A 16,377-nucleotide genomic window follows, 5' to 3' on the forward strand; every position below is an offset into this window, starting at 1 on the left:
AAGCAACTGCATGGGGAGTTTCCTTTGGTTTATCACGATCTTTGCTCTCCAACAGTCCTGGGTCTGGCTTCCAGGATGTCCCCAGTTATACTGCCCGTATTGGTGTCAGGTACATAGAACCAGCCCTCTAAATGGAGCATATGGCATGCATCCTGGTGACAAAAGTGTTGGGACTCATCTCTCTCCCCAAGCAAAAATGCTTTTGTTTGCTTCACCTGAGACAGCTGGGTTACTGTGCACTGAATAAAGGATAGGCCCATCTAGCACCTTTTGGATAATGTCCACCAAGCCTTGATTTGAACCTATGGAAAAAACCAAGAGGAAGTGTTGCAGTCCTGCCCAGAAAAAAATTACTATCTGGGGATTCCCGTGCTATCCTTTGAAATACATTGCAATCCTTTCAAGGCCAACCACTAATGCATGGCAACCCAAGTAAGAACCTTGGGTTTTGCAATCCAGAAGAAATATTCTGTTTAGTGCTGAATTCCAAACAAGCTTCACAGAAGCTGGTATTACAAGAAATAATTGGGACTTTCAGAAAACTGGTTAAAAAATGCACTATTAATACTAGCAAAATGAAACAGACCTCTACAGCGCTTAGAGTTCTTTTAGTAATTCAAAAACAGAAAGTGCAAAAAACATCCCTGTGTCTGAAAAGATGATTCAGCTTAGTCTTTGGTATTCTACAGTTAGACTACATTCATTGTTAAAGGACTAGAACCAGGTAACAGATAACAAACTCAAGATCTCCTGTGATGATGGATCTCACCCCATAAACACCCTCTAAGAACATCTGGTACAAAAATGTTCTTGACTAAGTACTGGTCCAGAGATTAGACAAAAACCCACATCTGCACAGAATGCTCAGCAAAACCTGGAACAGGCTGCCAAAAACTCCTTTCAGCTCCAGGCAATGTATCCAGGCACTAAATGGATCAGACTGGAAGGTAAAAGGAGACGGAAAGTCAAAATGCGCTCCTGCCTTGTCACAAGTAAAAGTAACTTCTCCTCTCTCATGGGCAGTCCCTGCCTGACTCTGCCGGCTGCAGACCAGAAGTGAAGTCAAGCACAGAAGCAGCACTCACAGAGCAAGTGGGATGGTTCTTGTGTCAGCAAGAACCTGCAGATCTCTGCACCCAGGTGCAGGGGGGCTTGGACATGGCACGTGCTCTGTTTGTCTAAGCAGCTCTGTTATTTCTGCCAAGCCCATGAACAAGACTACACAAGGGGGTTCAGGCACCACTGAAAGAGACAATTAATGCAAATGGAGTCACCTTGTTCTTGGGAAATGTAAATTTATTGTGTGATTGCACCTATGCTGCCAAGACATCTCCTACTTAGGGAGAGCAAAATCTGCCACAGAACAAAATGCTGCGAGTTTTGTTGTGCCGGATAAAGAAGAGGAAGGGATGATCAGCAGTGAATTCTGCTGTGTCCATTACACAGGTACACGCACACATTACAACAGCGGTGGCAGCAGCTGCTTCAGTGCCTTCTTCATTGACTTCCACAAAGGACTTGTGAACCACTTCAGAGAGCACCAGCTCCTTGCCAGATGACATTCTTGAGAAGTCTGCCTCCTCTGGCTCAAATGCATCACGCATTCCCATGCTTCTTAAAATAGGTTTAAGATTGTAATCTTCTTCCAGTTTAAATCTGGGTAAAGACACTCTCACCTTTGAGGAGTGCATCATTTCAGGATTGATCCAATCTATTAGCTTCTCATATGTAAGTTCTCTTTCCAGCTGAAGAAAAATCCAAAATTTACTTAATTACAATGACAATTGAGTCAGTGTTACAAAAGCAAAATAACTGATTATAGGGTTTGTTTACATTGGGAATAAATACATCTTTTTTAAGCTGGTTAATATGTTTCAATGAACACTGCAAGTTATACCTGTCACTTGAGAATACTGCCCCCAACAAGATCATTACCAAGTGTTTTTTAGGTAGGTACAATAGAGACCAGTCCTCTCCATGTAAAGTTTACTTCTACAGAACAATGTTAAATTGTTCACCATTTTTAAAATTTTTACCTAAGGGAAAGAAAGATACAGAAGAACAGCTAAAAAGAACCAAAGAACCCAAACCCAGTTTTTCTATCTCTTGTCCAAAGGTTCATCCTTTATATCAGTCAGCAGCATGGTGGAAACACTGGGATCACAAAGGCCCTTTGCAGTCAGTCGTAGAAAACTTTTATTAATAAACTCCTTGTCCGGAGCACCAAAGAGCCCAAATTTGTATGCTACCCTCACCACAAAAGAGATCCTGCCCTTTCCTGTGAGCCTCTTTCCAGGCAGTGAGCCACACACCACCTGCCAGCTGCTCAGCACACAAGATCATCAGGACAAGCCACAGGACTTCCAAAGAGCCCACCCAAAATCCCCCTCTCCACATTCCATCATCACCATACAGCTGCCCTCTGCCCCTGAGCACGGCCTGCTCTTCCTCCAGAGCCTCTGCCTAAGGGAGCAGCACACAGCCTGAGCAGCACTGGCACAGGGCACGGTCACTTTGGGGACAGGGAGGAAAAGAACATTTCTGCTGGCCTTGAGCACCAGCAACGCCATTGCTCTGGAACTGAACTGCACGTCTCTGTGCAATATCAGACTTTCTTCCCTGGAAGGGCTCAGCCTGTCCTTGCACTCAGCTCAACAACTCACCCTTTCCAAGCCTGTGGATCCATCCTGGATTGCATCAGGGAGCAGGATGATCATGCTCAGTTCATTGCCCACATAGGGCAGCTCAAGGATTTTGGTCTGGAAGTCCCCAATGTAGGTCATGTTAAAATCTGCCTCCTTGAACATCATCTGCACAGGTCTGGTTTCATTCTAGAAATCAAGAGATGTCAACAGTTAGGGCAGAGCTACCCTGCTGCTCTCAAACAACAAAACAGGCAGCAAGTTACTTTTAGGATTTGATCAACGAGAACTGATCACACACCACAGAGTGCAGCCCAAGCACTGTCTTTTGGAAAGCATGAGGTACGTACAAAGCGTAATATTCCACCACAACTCAAAAGGAGATTATTCATTAGCCCTATATATCCTGTTGGTGCTGCTTCTTACATTCTGCTTCTAAGCTTCCACAGCTCCAGGGAAGAGAAAATGAAACAGTGCCTCTGGATACTACTGCCAGCATTTCCAACACATTCCAAGAGGCAGAGAGCAAGGTGTCAGGAACTGGGTCAGTCCAGCAGTCTCTGAACGCTGCTGGAGGTAGTCTGGGATAAGCTGAAACATTCCCTTATTTCAAAGTTAGATTAGCACTTTCCACCACTCTTAAAGTTATTTCACCACTACGGGGAGGGACAGTATCCACACAGGCATGAGGCCTTCAGTTTTCAATAATGGTTGTTTCAAGCACATGAGTTTAGGAAGGCAAATTACCATTTCTTGTATAAAAACTTCTGGAGGCCAACCCAGAGCTGCAGGGGATCCTGAGGGGCAGCCATGGCTGCCCATGCCAGGGCCAAGTCTTCCTCAAGAGCACTGATCTACTTCTAAAAACAAGACTGCAGAGAACACAGTTCTTCAGAGGATATTTCTTTTCCAATTATTTTGGAGTGGCTCACAGGCAGAAATGCTGCAAGAAAACAATGACTGAAGCAGACTTAAATGCACAAGTTTTCACACCTGTCTTTGTGCTATATGAAGGGTTCTAGTAATTATGTAAACATTCAGGGAAACTCAGAAAAGAGGTTTTTCCTAGGAAAGAGAGGGGCATAAAGAATCTCATACAGCCTACCCAAGTAAACTCTCCCTGCAAAATTTAATTTCTTTTTAAAGGTGGTCATTTCAGACAACATCCACCTAACAGTGTATTGTCAGCATTCTAGCCCATCATACCTTATTAATTTGGAATTGCCTTTCCATGGTATACTGTTTCCCGAAAGGCATTTCCCAGTTGCCTTTGAAATAGATGGCATTCACCAACACAAGTCTGGTCAGAGAATTCAGAATCCCCTCTGCCAACAGGTTCTGAATTTTACCTTCAGGATACAAAGAAAATACCCACATTAGTTAATACGTTGACATCGATCTAATTATATCTAATACTATCCAAGACAGTCTCTACTCTGCATTTAATACAGAGAAGAGAAGAGAAGAGAAGAGAAGAGAAGAGAAGAGAAGAGAAGAGAAGAGAAGAGCATGTACCAGACACAGCAACAGCTCTAAATTTCAGTGCTTTGAATTCACTATCCTACATCCTGAAGTAGATGTTTACCCAAACCATGGCTGCCATTAAACACAACTGGGCACTGGGCAAAGCACTCACCTTCAGTCCTTTCCTCTACCCAGCCATTGATTTGTTTCCTGGAATCCTCCCAAGCATGCAGGAAGTCCATCTGTTCTAGGCCAGCATGGTAGGATTTCTGACTCGACTCTATAAATGACTAACAGGGACATTCACAAAACATTTTCAGCACGAGATTTTACTCTCATTCCGACACAAATGATCCTTACATTCCCCAAGTACATCTGCCAGCTTACCTTCCCCAGCTTCATATAGAGCCATTGAAGATCTGGCTGACAAACTCCTACTAGGATTTATAACACTTCCTTGAACCAGGAATCATTAGTGTTGTTATGGCTTATGCATTCTACTACAAACTTCTACACTTCATTGACAATGATATGAGGGTTTTTTCCTTGTTTTTATTTTGTGCTTCAGGGACGTGATATATGATTTTGTAAGTTTCTTATAAAGACTTTTGCTAAGAGATACATCAACCATTTGTCCCACAGCCAAATATATGAATGGATCACAGAATCCTCAAGTGTAGAGACTGATGGATTTTACCCTGCTTGGCATCACTTGTCCACTCAGATCTCAAATTACATACATGAGATTCTCCACCAAGTTCAGACACGAGGCTCTGTCAGAATTAATTGCACTCCTGGCTCTCAGCACACAAAGGTTGGAAGGCAAACACTAAAGCCTCGCATTCACCTCCAGGAGAAAGAGGTAGCAAGTGCATTATCCTAAGAAATGTCTCAAATTTAATGGCTACTTACTGCAAGAAACTCAAATGTCTTTTCTCCATAGAGCCGGTTCGCAGTTCTCAGGATGTATTTGGTGTTTGGATCATTAATTTCAGCGAGAAGGGACTGATACCCATTGTGAGCATCCTGAGCGTTGTTCAGAGAAAGCACCTGCACAAAGACCAACATCCACAGCAGTGTCCACAACTTCTCTAAACATACTTGCTTCAGCACGGCTGTTTTTATATTAAAATTAATTTCAGTTAAATACTGTGACTTAAAGCCTAACGATTTTTTTCACCACACCTCCCATCTGGAGCTTATCATGCAAGGCATATCTGATATAACCACAGAGACATTGCACAAGTCATAAATTAGGGAGCAGCAGAGTCAGCAGTCCCGATTTCCTTTCCCTCAAGCCTAGCGATACAGGATCAGAGAATGGCTCAGGTGGGAATGTGTTGGAGTATGAAAAACAGAGGCCTCTCTGAGTCCCTCAGAGAGAGAACAGAATGCAGGCTTTGAATTAAAACTTTTAAAGAAATTAAAATACATTAAGCCACCCAGACATGAAATAGAGGTGTAAGCTTTAGTTTTAAGTAAGTAGAAATATTATTAACTTGCAGAAATATGAAGTAGAAGTCTAAGTTGTAAGTAAGTCAGAATATGGTTTAAGTGCCTTAAGAGCAAAAGCCTTAGAATGTAGTACAGAGAGCAAGCTTCAGTAAGAATTCAAGATCTTAGCCCCAGATATAATGAAAACATAGTAAGAATATTGCCTACATTCTTTAGATAGAACAGATAGAATTATTTGCATAAATAAATATATATGCGCAAGTTATATGTGTAAGGATTAACACCTCTTTAGTCCTAAAGAACTTGAATTCTAGTAAGTTTAGAAGAAATGCTTGAGGTTCGTGTTTTTAGCTCATTGGGTAACTTGTAAATGAACGTCCGTGTATTGGAGTGAGAGCTCTCTCACTCTCTCTTCCTCCACTGTCATCATCATCACTACCACCGCATGAAAGAAGAAGAAGAAGAGGAAGAACAAGAAGAGAAGAACAGAAGAAGAAAGACCAGGGAGCTTCTGCTTCTCCTCAGGACACTGTATCAGGCCACAGGTTCTACCTCTACTCAAGACTCTGTACGACAGAGCTGCTGTTGCTGCTTCTGCCCAGGACTTTATACCAGGAAGCTCCTTCTATTTGGGACTCTATGCTAAAAAGCTTTTCGCATGGACTTCACCACTTGGGACTCTTTGTTTCTGAGACTGATGTGCTCCTGTAATAAATAACTTTACAGCAACCAACAACTGCTCTTGCTTTTGAAGATGTAAACCCATAACAATCTCAATAGGAAGAAACCTTTGGGACAACCTGCTACAAAGCCCTGCCCAAGCAGGGACATCTACAGCTCATACCTCAGGACTCTGTCCAGATGGGTTTTGAATATCTCCAACTAGGGCAAAAACTTAAGATTTTGAGAAAATCTTTATAAAGTAGATAGAAACAAGATACAAATTTATACTTCTCTCCTATTTTGCAAAGGAAGCAAACATCCAAATCATAATGACCGATTCTGCACTTCATATTGTCACTTCCTACATAAAACAAATGCCAAGAGATATTTGTTACCAGAGCAAGTTTTGAAAAAGGAGTAAATCAAGTTGCAGTTATCAGTTTCAAATGTAGACACTGGGATTTGAAAGCAATTTTTTATGTGCCTGGTTTCATTTTCAAAATATGTATCATATGATTTTAAGCCCAAGCAAGGAAGGAAAACAAAGTAATTTCTGTACCTACCAACTCATCAATAAAAAAGATCCAGGTACCTCCTAATTGCCTATCAAGGAAGATGAGTCTCAAAAACCACAAACAACCACTACAAACTAAACCCAGAACTTCTCCATTTCATACTGAACAAAGCTCACACGAAAAAAAAAAAGAAAACAGGTTCTGTTTACACACTCACAAGACAAAGAGCTCTGCTCTCTCACACCACAGTGACAATCACAGTTCAGCACAAGGGCATGTCACAGACTGTAAGACACATCTCTTGCACATGTAGTCAAATCAAATGCCATCCACTAACTTTATTTGGTCCTACCTTTAGTATCTGGGCTTCAGTGCTACCTCTTGAACCCAGCAAAACCATAGACAAAGCAGAAGAAATACTAAATGGTGAAAAGAACACATTCTGACCACTTTTCTTCTCACACAGCTTTCTTAACAGGTCCAGTGCAAAAGTGGTGTTTGCTGCACAGAGGCTTTCCATGCTTCCAAGCCTGGCACATAAAACACAGAACACGAATGCAGCTCATTCATTTGAATACAAAAAGTTATTTCTACCTTCTACACTTCCCAGTGTAAACTGGGCAGCAAAGGTAGGAAAATTATCTCCTCACTGGAGATGGATTTGGTGCCACAAGCACTTGAGATCCCATCCTACACATCTGAATTATTTCAGCAATTCTGAGTCTGCTACTGGATTTCAATCCCTAACCTACGTGGCCTGACATCTTTTGAGGTGATCAGGCACAGCAGCAATTTGTTGAGGACTTCCTGAAACAAGTTTCTCTTGACTTCACACAGAAAAAAACCTGCCTTTTTAGGGCAACCAGAGCCAGAGTCAGACATCAGAACAGTAGAATTTCCAACTCTTACCTTCTGTAAGTCAACAGACCCTCAGTGGTACCTGCAGCTTGCTTCTATGTGTGTACACGCTGGGATTTAAATTTGCCAGCAAAGCTGGGAGGCGTCGGCAGAAGGACTTTGTCTAAAAGGAAACAAATCTGCAAGAATGCCATTGTCACAGCAACAATCACAAAAAAACCCCAACGAAAAAAACAAACGAAAAACAACACCAAAAAACCCCTGCAAACAAACAAATAAACAAAAAACTCAGCAAGACTTCCCTAAACAAACTAAAACCCCAGCCATAACAAGCAAATATCAGACACATTAAAGTAGGATATTTCTTCCTTATATTACCCATAACTTTACTTATCACTCCAAGTTATTGGCATTATATATTCATATATATACATATATATATGTATATAGGTATATCTCCTATATATATATATGTATATATGTATATCTCAAAAACACCAAGTTCTATGCATTATAACTGGAAATTGGAAGGATTTGTACTGGCAAATCCACAATAAAATTCTTCAGACTCACAGACCCTGCAGCCCCACACATTTCACTCACACAGCAGCTTTCCCCACGCTTCTTAAAGCAGAACTGATATAACTCAGATTTGCTGCTTCCTTTAAGAACCAAATACGGGGAGGAGTTTACATCAGAATTTGGGGATTTCCTGCACCGTCCTTGCACAGAAATCCCAAATACCACTGTCAGCTTTCTCTGGCAGACACAATCGGCACGGCACCTTGTCAGTGTTCTCTTATCAAGCTCTGTGCCAAAGGAAACACCAGCACCTCCCGCCCGAGCACCTAAACCAAGACCCCCGAGCGCGCCTTCACTTTCACTTTCCTTACAGCACCCGTGCAAGCCCAGCACCCAAACCCCTTTACAGCCCGCACCTCACGCTGCCCGACAAGCGCTGCGATTTCGGGAACCGAGGAAAAATTTCCGCCTCTCCTCCCGATTCCCGTAGGATGCTCCGAGGGTGGGGACAGGGCGGAGGCTGCCCCGGTTCCCTCCCGCCCCCCGCAGCCGAGCCCGCTTGGCCGCGTCCCTGCCCGGCCGGCGACAACCGCGGCGACAGCGCCCGCCTCGGCCGGGGCAGCGACACCCAACCCCCACGGGCTCTGCCACAACTCTTTTGTTCCTCCTGCCACAGACTGAACAATTCGTGTGTCATATAGGATACAAGAAGGACAAAAAGACCCATGCAGCCATTACACTTCTTTTATTATTCCAGGAAAGGGATCCACAAAACACATCCTACTGTAAGAAAAGCTGTTGTAGTTGTCTCTTTGGTATTATGTAGGTAAACTATGGTGCCTAAGAAAATACTAATAGAATTAACATATAACAGTAGCAGAAAAATAAAACAAATCAAGGCTTTGTCTTTTAAATACTACATAGGTGCCATGTGCCCTTCAGTTATATTCTCCGATAAAGGACCAGAACCAGGTGACAGGGAATAAACCCAGGTGTCCTGGGCTGATGAAACAAAGGCACTCACCCCACAGATACTACACAGGGACATCTGGCACAAAAGCATACTTTGGTTTCCATTCTTCCCTAAGTACTTCTCCACTTACCAGCCAAAGACACACATCTACAAAGGATGCTCAGCAAAACATGGAACAGGCTGCCATAAACTCCTTTCAGCTCCAGGCAATGTATCCAGGCACTAAATGGATGAGACTAGAAGGTAAAAGGGCAAGGCAGCTACAAATGTGCTCCAGCCTTGTCACAAGCAGAAGTAACTTCTCCTTTCTCATGGGCAGTCCCTGCCTGACTCTGCCGGCTGCACACCAGAAGTGAAGTCAAGCACAGAAGCAGCACTCACAGAGCAAGTGGGATGGTTCTTGTGTCAGCAAGAACCTGCAGATCTCTGCACCCAGGTGGAGGATGGCTTGGACATGGCACGTGCTCTGTTTGTCTAAGCAGGTCTATAAGACTACACAAGAGGGTGCAGGCACAGCTGAAAGAGGCAATTAGTGCAAAAGGAGTCACCTTTTTGCCGAGGAATGTAAATTTATTGTGTGATGGCTGCCAAGACATCTCCTACTTAGGGAGAGCAAAATCTGCCACAGAACAAAATGCTGCGAGTTTTGTTGTGCCGGATGAAGAAGAGGAAGGGATGATCAGCAGTGAATTCTGCTGTGTCCATTACACTGGCAGACCCACACACTATAAAAGCGGTGGCAGCAGCTGCTTCAGTGCCTTCTTCATTGACTTCCACAAAGGACTTGTGAACCACTTCAAAGAGCGCCAGCTCCTTGTCAGATGACATTCCTGAGAAGTCTGCCTCCTCTAGCTCAAAAGCATCATGCATTCCCATGCTTCTTAAAATAGGTTTAAGATTGTAATCTTCTTCCAGTTTAAATCTGGGCAAGTATACCCTCACGTCTCTAGACATCATCTTTTCAGGACTGATCCAAGCCATCAGCTTCTCATATGTAAGTTCTCTTTCCAGCTGAAGAAAAATTCCAAATTTACTTAATTAGAATGAGCACCGAGTCAGCATTACATAACCCAAGTAGTCATTTCTGAGTGTTTCTACACAGCACATAACAGGCATCTTTGTTTCCCCTGGGTTAAGCATGAAGATTGTGGGGGTTTTCTTTTTATTTTTAACATGGGAATAAAATACTCAAGAAACCTTATTAGTAAAGTCCTTCTCAAGAGCACCAAAGAGCCCAAATTTGTATGCTACCCTCACCACAAAAGAGATCCTGCCCTTTCCTGTGAGCCTCTTTCCAGGCAGTGAGCCACACACCACCTGCCAGCTGCTCAGCACACAAGATCATCAGGACAAGCCACAGGACTTCCAAAGAGCCCACCCAAAATCCCCCTCTCCACATTCCATCATCACCATACAGCTGCCCTCTGCCCCTGAGCACGGCCTGCTCTTCCTCCAGAGCCTCTGCCTAAGGGAGCAGCACACAGCCTGAGCAGCACTGGCACAGGGCACGGTCACTTTGGGGACAGGGAGGAAAAGAACATTTCTGCTGGCCTTGAGCACCAGCAACGCCATTGCTCTGGAACTGAACTGCACGTCTCTGTGCAATATCAGACTTTCTTCCCTGGAAGGGCTCAGCCTGTCCTTGCACTCAGCTCAACAACTCACCCTTTCCAAGCCTGTGGATCCATCCTGGATTGCATCAGGGAGCAGGATGATCATGCTCAGTTCATTGCCCACATAGGGCAGCTCAAGGATTTTGGTCTGGAAGTCCCCAATGTAGGTCATGTTAAAATCTGCCTCCTTGAACATCATCTGCACAGGTCTGGTTTCATTCTAGAAATCAAGAGATGTCAACAGTTAGGGCAGAGCTACCCTGCTGCTCTCAAACAACAAAACAGGCAGCAAGTTACTTTTAGGATTTGATCAACGAGAACTGATCACACACCACAGAGTGCAGCCCAAGCACTGTCTTTTGGAAAGCATGAGGTACGTACAAAGCGTAATATTCCACCACAACTCAAAAGGAGATTATTCATTAGCCCTATATATCCTGTTGGTGCTGCTTCTTACATTCTGCTTCTAAGCTTCCACAGCTCCAGGGAAGAGAAAATGAAACAGTGCCTCTGGATACTACTGCCAGCATTTCCAACACATTCCAAGAGGCAGAGAGCAAGGTGTCAGGAACTGGGTCAGTCCAGCAGTCTCTGAACGCTGCTGGATGTAGTCTGGGATAAGCAGAAACATTCCCTTATTTCAAAGTTAGATTAGCACTTTCCACCACTCTTAAAGTTATTTCACCACTACGGGGAGGGACAGTATCCAGACAGGCATGAGGCCTTCAATTTTCAATAATGGTTGTTTCAAGCACGTGAGTTTAGGAGGGCAAATTACCATTTCTTGTATAAAAACTTCTGGAGGCCAACCCAGAGCTGCAGGGGATCCTGAGGGGCAGCCATGGCTGCCCATGCCAGGGCCAAGTCTTCCTCAAGAGCACTGATCTACTTCTAAAAACAAGACTGCAGAGAACACAGTTCTTCAAAGGAAATTTCTTTTCCAATTATTTTGGAGTGGCTCACAGGCAGAAATGCTGCAAGAAAACAATGACTGAAGCAGATTTAAATGCACAAGTTTTCACACCTGCCTTGTGCTATATGAAGGGTTCTAGTAATTATGTAAACATTCAGGGAAACTCAGAAAAGAGGTTTTTCATAGGAAACAGAGGGGCATAAGGAATCTCATACAGCCTACCCAAGTAAACTCGCCCTGAAAAATTTAATTTCTTTTTAAAGGTGGTCATTTCAGACAACATCCACCTACCAGTGTATTGTCAGCATTTTAGTACATCATACCTTATTAATTTGGAATGGCCTTTCTGTGGTACTCTGTTTGTTGAACTGCTCTTCCCAGTTGCCTTTGAAATAGATGGCATTCACCAACACAAGTCTGGTCAGAGAATTCAGAATCCCCTCTGCCAACGGGTTCTTAATTTTACCTTTAGGATACAAGGAATACACCCATAAATAAATAGGTTGACATGGATATAATTACATCTAATACTATCCAAGAGAGTATCTACTCCACATTTCATACACAATAGAGAAGAGAATTATGTACCAGACACAGCAACACCTCTAAATTTCAGGAGTTTGAATTCACTATCCTACATCCTGAAGTAGATGTTTATCCAAACCATGGCTGCCATTAAACACAACTGGGCACTGGGCAAAGCACTCACCTCCAGTCATTTCCTCTACCCAGCCATTGATTTGTTTCCTGGAATCCTCCCAAGCATGCAGGAAGTCCATCTGTTCTAGGCCAGCATGGTAGGATTTCTGACTCGACTCTATAAATGACTAACAGGGACATTCACAAAACATTTTCAGCACGAGATTTCACTCTCATTCTGACACAGATGATCCTTACATTTCACAAAGCAATCTGCCAGCTTACCTTCCCCAGCTTCATATAGAGCCATTGAAGATCTGGCTGACAAACTCCTACTAGGATTTATAACAGTTCTTTGAACTAGCAATCATTAGTGTTGTTATGGCTTATGCATTTTACTACAAACTTCTACACTTCATCGATAATGATATAGGGTTTTTTCCTCGTTTTTATTTTGTGCTTCAGGGACGTGACATATAATTTTGTAAGTTTTTTATAAAGACTTTTGCTAAGAGATACATCAACCATTTGTCCCACAGCCAAATATATGAATGGATCACAAAACCCTCAAGTGTAGAGAATGTTGGACTTTACCCTGCTTGGCATCACTTGTCCACTCAGAACACAAATTATTTAAAGATGGTTCTCCAACAAGTTCAGACACCAGACTCAGGCATAATTTATTGCACACCTGTCCCCCAGCACAAATTTTGGAAAGCAGAATGAAAAGCCTTCCATTCACCTCCAGGAGAAAGAGGTAGCAAGTGCATTATAATAAAAATAATAAAAAATTTAATGGCTACTTACTGCAAGAAACTCAAATGTCTTTTCTCCATAGAGCCGGTTCGCAGTTCTCAGGATGTATTTGGTGTTTGGATCATTAATTTCAGAGAGAAGGGACTGATACCCATTGTGAGCATCCTGAGCGTTGTTCAGAGAAAGCACCTGCACAAAGACCAACATCCACAGCAGTGTCCACAACTTCTCTAAACATACTTGCTTCACCATGACTGTTTTTTATTGAATTAATTCAAGTTAAACACTGTGACTTAAAGCCAAATGATTTTTTTCACCACACCTCCCATCTGGAGCTTATCATGCAAGGCATATCTGTTATAACCAGAGAGATGTTGCACAACTCAAAAATTAGGGAGCAGCAGTCAGAAGTCCAGATTTTCCTTCCCTCAAGCCAAGAGCTACAGGATCACGGAATTGCTCAGCTTGGAAGGGATCTGTGGGACAATCTGCTACAAAGCCCTGCCCAAGCAGGGACATCTGCAGCTGGTAGCTCAGGACTGTATCCAGATGCATTTTGAATATGTCAACTATAGCAACAACGTAAGTTTTGGAGGAACTTGTTAGAAAGTACATAGAAACAAGATATGAGTTTGTACTCCTCTCCTACTTTGCAAAGGATGCAAACATCCAAACCATAATGACTGATTCTGCACTTCATATTGTCACTTCCTGCATAGAACACATGCCAAGAGATAAGTGCTACCTGAGCAAATTTTTAAAAAGGAGTAAATCAAGTTGCAGTTACCAGTTTGAAATGTAGACAATGGGATTTAAAAATATTTTTATGTGCCTGGCTTCATTTCCATGAGATGGAGAATATATATGGTCTCGAAAATTCAGGATTTTAGAAGCCTATAATAAGCCTAAGTAAGTGGACGGGAAATAGAACATATAGCAGAAACAGTATGTAACAAACTGCATAGGAACTTAATTGCTAGGAAAAACCTTTATGATAAGATACTGCAAAAACTCAGCAAAGCGAGACATAGGTATTATGCAAGCCTGATGAAGCAGGAACGTGTGGCTCCAGAAACCAACCAGGATCAGATGGGTGGTTTTGAACGGGACAGGCTGACATGAAAAAAGCCAGACCTCTACTATGGTTGCCCAGAAGTAGTGGTCAAACAGCAATCACTAAATTACACACACAGTCTTCATCCTAAACACCAACAAACACAAACACCAGAAAGACTGGCAGCTAATTACAATATCAAAAGAGAAAAGGCAGAAATGGGCAAGCAAAAAAAGTGGAGGCTTATAGAATCAATATGTATTTATACCTAGAACCTGTCTTAATCAAGCACGCATAATTTAGGAAAAATATCCTCCCATGTATCCCAGTGGACAGTAAAGCATACGCTCTACAATATCAGTGTCATGTCCTGATTCCTGAAATCATTCAGAACACGTATCATATGATTTTAAGGCCGACCAAGGAAGTGAAACCAAAGAACTTGGGTAGCAACCAATTAATCCATAAAAAAAAATTCAGGTGCCTTGTAAATTCACATTAAAGAAGATCGGTCTCAGAAAACACAAAAGTACACCCACAAACTAAACCCAGGAACTTCTTTATTTCATACTGAACAAAGGACACACTGAAAGTACAAAGAACACGGGTTCTGTTTAAACACACACCAGAGGAAGAGCTCTTCTCTCTCACACCACAGTGACAATCAGAGTTCAGCACGAGGGCATGTCACAGACTGTAAGACACATCTGTTCCTCATATGATCCCATCAAATGCAATCCACCAAGTTTATTTTGACCTACCTTTAGTATCTGGGCTTCAGTGCTACCTCTTGAACCCAGCAAAACCATAGACAAAGCAGAAGAAATACTAAATGGTGAAAAGAACACATTCTGACCACTTTCCTTCTCACACAGCTTTCTTAACAGGTCCAGTGCAAAAGTGGTGTTTGCTGCACAGAGGCTTTCCATGCTTCCAAGCCTGGCACATAAAACACAGAACACGAATGGAGCTCTTCATTTGAATACAAAACAGTTTATCTACCTTCTACACTTCCCAGTGTAAACTGGGCAGCAAAGGTAGGAAAATGATCTCCTCACTGGAGATGGATTTGGTGCCACAAGCACCTGAGATCCCATCCTACACATTTGAATTATTTCAGCAATTTTGAGTCTGCTACGGGATTTCAATCCCTAACCTACGTGGCCTGACATCTTTTGAGGTGATCAGGCACAGCAGCAATTTGTTGAGGACTTCCTGAAACAAGTTTCTCTTGACTTCACACAGAAAAAAACCTGCCTTTTTAGGGCAACCAGAGCCAGAGTCAGACATCAGAACAGTAGAATTTCCAACTCTTACCTTCTGTAAGTCAACAGACCTTCAGTGGTACCTGCAGCTTGCTTCTACGTGTGCACACGCTGGGATTTAAATTTGCCAGCAAAGCTGGGAGGCGTCGGCAGAAGGACTTTGTCTAAAAGGAAACAATAATAATTTCCCAAAAACCCCCCAACAAAACAATAAATCCAACCAACCAATCACACACCTCAACAAGACTTCCCAAAATCTAGACCCCCCAGCCATACCAAGCAAATATCAGCCACATTAAAATAGGATATTTCTTCCACATATTACCCATAACTTTGCTTATCACTCCAAGTTAATGGCATAATAAGTTAAAAGAAAAAAAGAAACCATTTTCTTGCATTATAACTGGAAATTGGAAGGATTTGTACTGGCAAATCCACAATAAAATTCTTCAGACTCACAGACCCTGCAGCCCCACACATTTCACTCACACAGCAGCTTTCCCCACGCTTCTTAAAGCAGAACTGATATAACTCAGATTTGCTGCTTCCTTTAAGAACCAAATACGGGGAGGAGTTTACATCAGAATTTGGGGATTTCCTGCACCGTCCTTGCACAGAAATCCCAAATACCACTGTCAGCTTTCTCTGGCAGACACAATCGGCACGGCACCTTGTCAGTGTTCTCTTATCAAGCTCTGTGCCAAAGGAAACACCAGCACCTCCCGCCCCAGCACCTAAACCAAGACCCCCGAGCGCGCCTTCACTTTCACTTTCCTTACAGCACCCGTGCAAGCCCAGCACCCAAACCCCTTTACAGCCCGCACCTCACGCTGCCCGACAAGCGCTGCGATTTCGGGAACCGAGGAAAAATTTCCGCCTCTCCTCCCGATTCCCGTAGGATGCTCCGAGGGTGGGGACAGGGCGGAGGCTGCCCCGGTTCCCTCCCGCCCCCCGCAGCCGAGCCCGCTTGGCCGCGTCCCTGCCCGGCCGGCGACAACCGCGGCGACAGCGCCCGCCTCGGCCGGGGCAGCGACACCCAACCCCC

The 16,377-nt window shown here is 43.3% G+C and overlaps 2 protein-coding genes across 7 annotated transcripts; both read right to left on the reverse strand.

Annotated features, from left to right (window-relative positions):
• Positions 1-1,278: 1,278 nt before the first annotated feature.
• On the reverse strand, positions 1,279-8,661 carry LOC106850803 (serpin B6-like). Of its 4 annotated transcripts, none has more exons than XM_088170191.1 (8): positions 8,536-8,661; positions 7,649-7,760; positions 7,092-7,269; positions 5,019-5,156; positions 4,279-4,396; positions 3,849-3,991; positions 2,664-2,831; positions 1,279-1,745 (listed from the first exon to the last, which is right to left on the reverse strand). In XM_088170191.1, exons 3-8 carry the CDS (start codon positions 7,257-7,259, stop codon positions 1,338-1,340), a joined length of 1,143 nt encoding a protein of 380 aa, XP_088026317.1. In that variant the 5' UTR covers positions 7,260-7,269; positions 7,649-7,760; positions 8,536-8,661; the 3' UTR covers positions 1,279-1,337. The 4 variants fall into 4 exon arrangements, with proteins under 4 accessions (XP_088026317.1, XP_088026304.1, XP_088026318.1 ...); XM_088170178.1 differs by having other exon boundaries at positions 7,649-7,776; positions 8,536-8,659; XM_088170192.1 differs by lacking the exon at positions 8,536-8,661 and adding an exon at positions 8,201-8,475.
• Positions 8,662-8,849: 188 nt separating this feature from the next.
• LOC148225307 (serpin B6-like) lies at positions 8,850-16,337 on the reverse strand. 3 transcript variants are annotated; one of them, XM_088170168.1, is made up of 8 exons: positions 16,157-16,337; positions 15,385-15,496; positions 14,829-15,006; positions 13,065-13,202; positions 12,328-12,445; positions 11,942-12,084; positions 10,758-10,925; positions 8,850-10,103 (listed from the first exon to the last, which is right to left on the reverse strand). In XM_088170168.1, the coding sequence occupies exons 3-8, from the start codon at positions 14,994-14,996 to the stop codon at positions 9,696-9,698; spliced, it is 1,143 nt and encodes a 380-aa protein (XP_088026294.1). In that variant the 5' UTR covers positions 14,997-15,006; positions 15,385-15,496; positions 16,157-16,337; the 3' UTR covers positions 8,850-9,695. The 3 variants fall into 3 exon arrangements, with proteins under 3 accessions (XP_088026294.1, XP_088026289.1, XP_088026298.1); XM_088170163.1 differs by lacking the exon at positions 16,157-16,337 and adding an exon at positions 15,822-16,120; XM_088170172.1 differs by lacking the exon at positions 16,157-16,337 and having other exon boundaries at positions 15,385-16,120.
• Positions 16,338-16,377: the final 40 nt, after the last annotated feature.

Source organism: Sturnus vulgaris, chromosome 1, assembly GCF_052056855.1.
Source record: "Sturnus vulgaris isolate bStuVul1 chromosome 1, bStuVul1.hap1, whole genome shotgun sequence".
Lineage (NCBI taxonomy): Eukaryota > Metazoa > Chordata > Aves > Passeriformes > Sturnidae > Sturnus > Sturnus vulgaris.

Excerpts from the sequence above, each read along its gene's own strand:
- LOC106850803 (XM_088170191.1), bottom strand. The coding sequence starts at position 7,259 with ATGGAAAGCCTCTGTGCAGCAAACACCACTTTTGCACTGGACCTGTTA. Across the intron at positions 4,397-5,018 it reads AGACATTTGAGTTTCTTGCA|TCATTTATAGAGTCGAGTCA; the intron begins GTAAGTAGCCAT and ends TGTCCCTGTTAG. Across the intron at positions 3,992-4,278 it reads GGTAGAGGAAAGGACTGAAG|GTAAAATTCAGAACCTGTTG; the intron begins GTGAGTGCTTTG and ends TGTATCCTGAAG.
- LOC148225307 (XM_088170168.1), bottom strand. The coding sequence starts at position 14,996 with ATGGAAAGCCTCTGTGCAGCAAACACCACTTTTGCACTGGACCTGTTA. Across the intron at positions 10,926-11,941 it reads GGCCATTCCAAATTAATAAG|AATGAAACCAGACCTGTGCA; the intron begins GTATGATGTACT and ends CTTGATTTCTAG. Across the intron at positions 10,104-10,757 it reads GATCCACAGGCTTGGAAAGG|CTGGAAAGAGAACTTACATA; the intron begins GTGAGTTGTTGA and ends ATTTTTCTTCAG.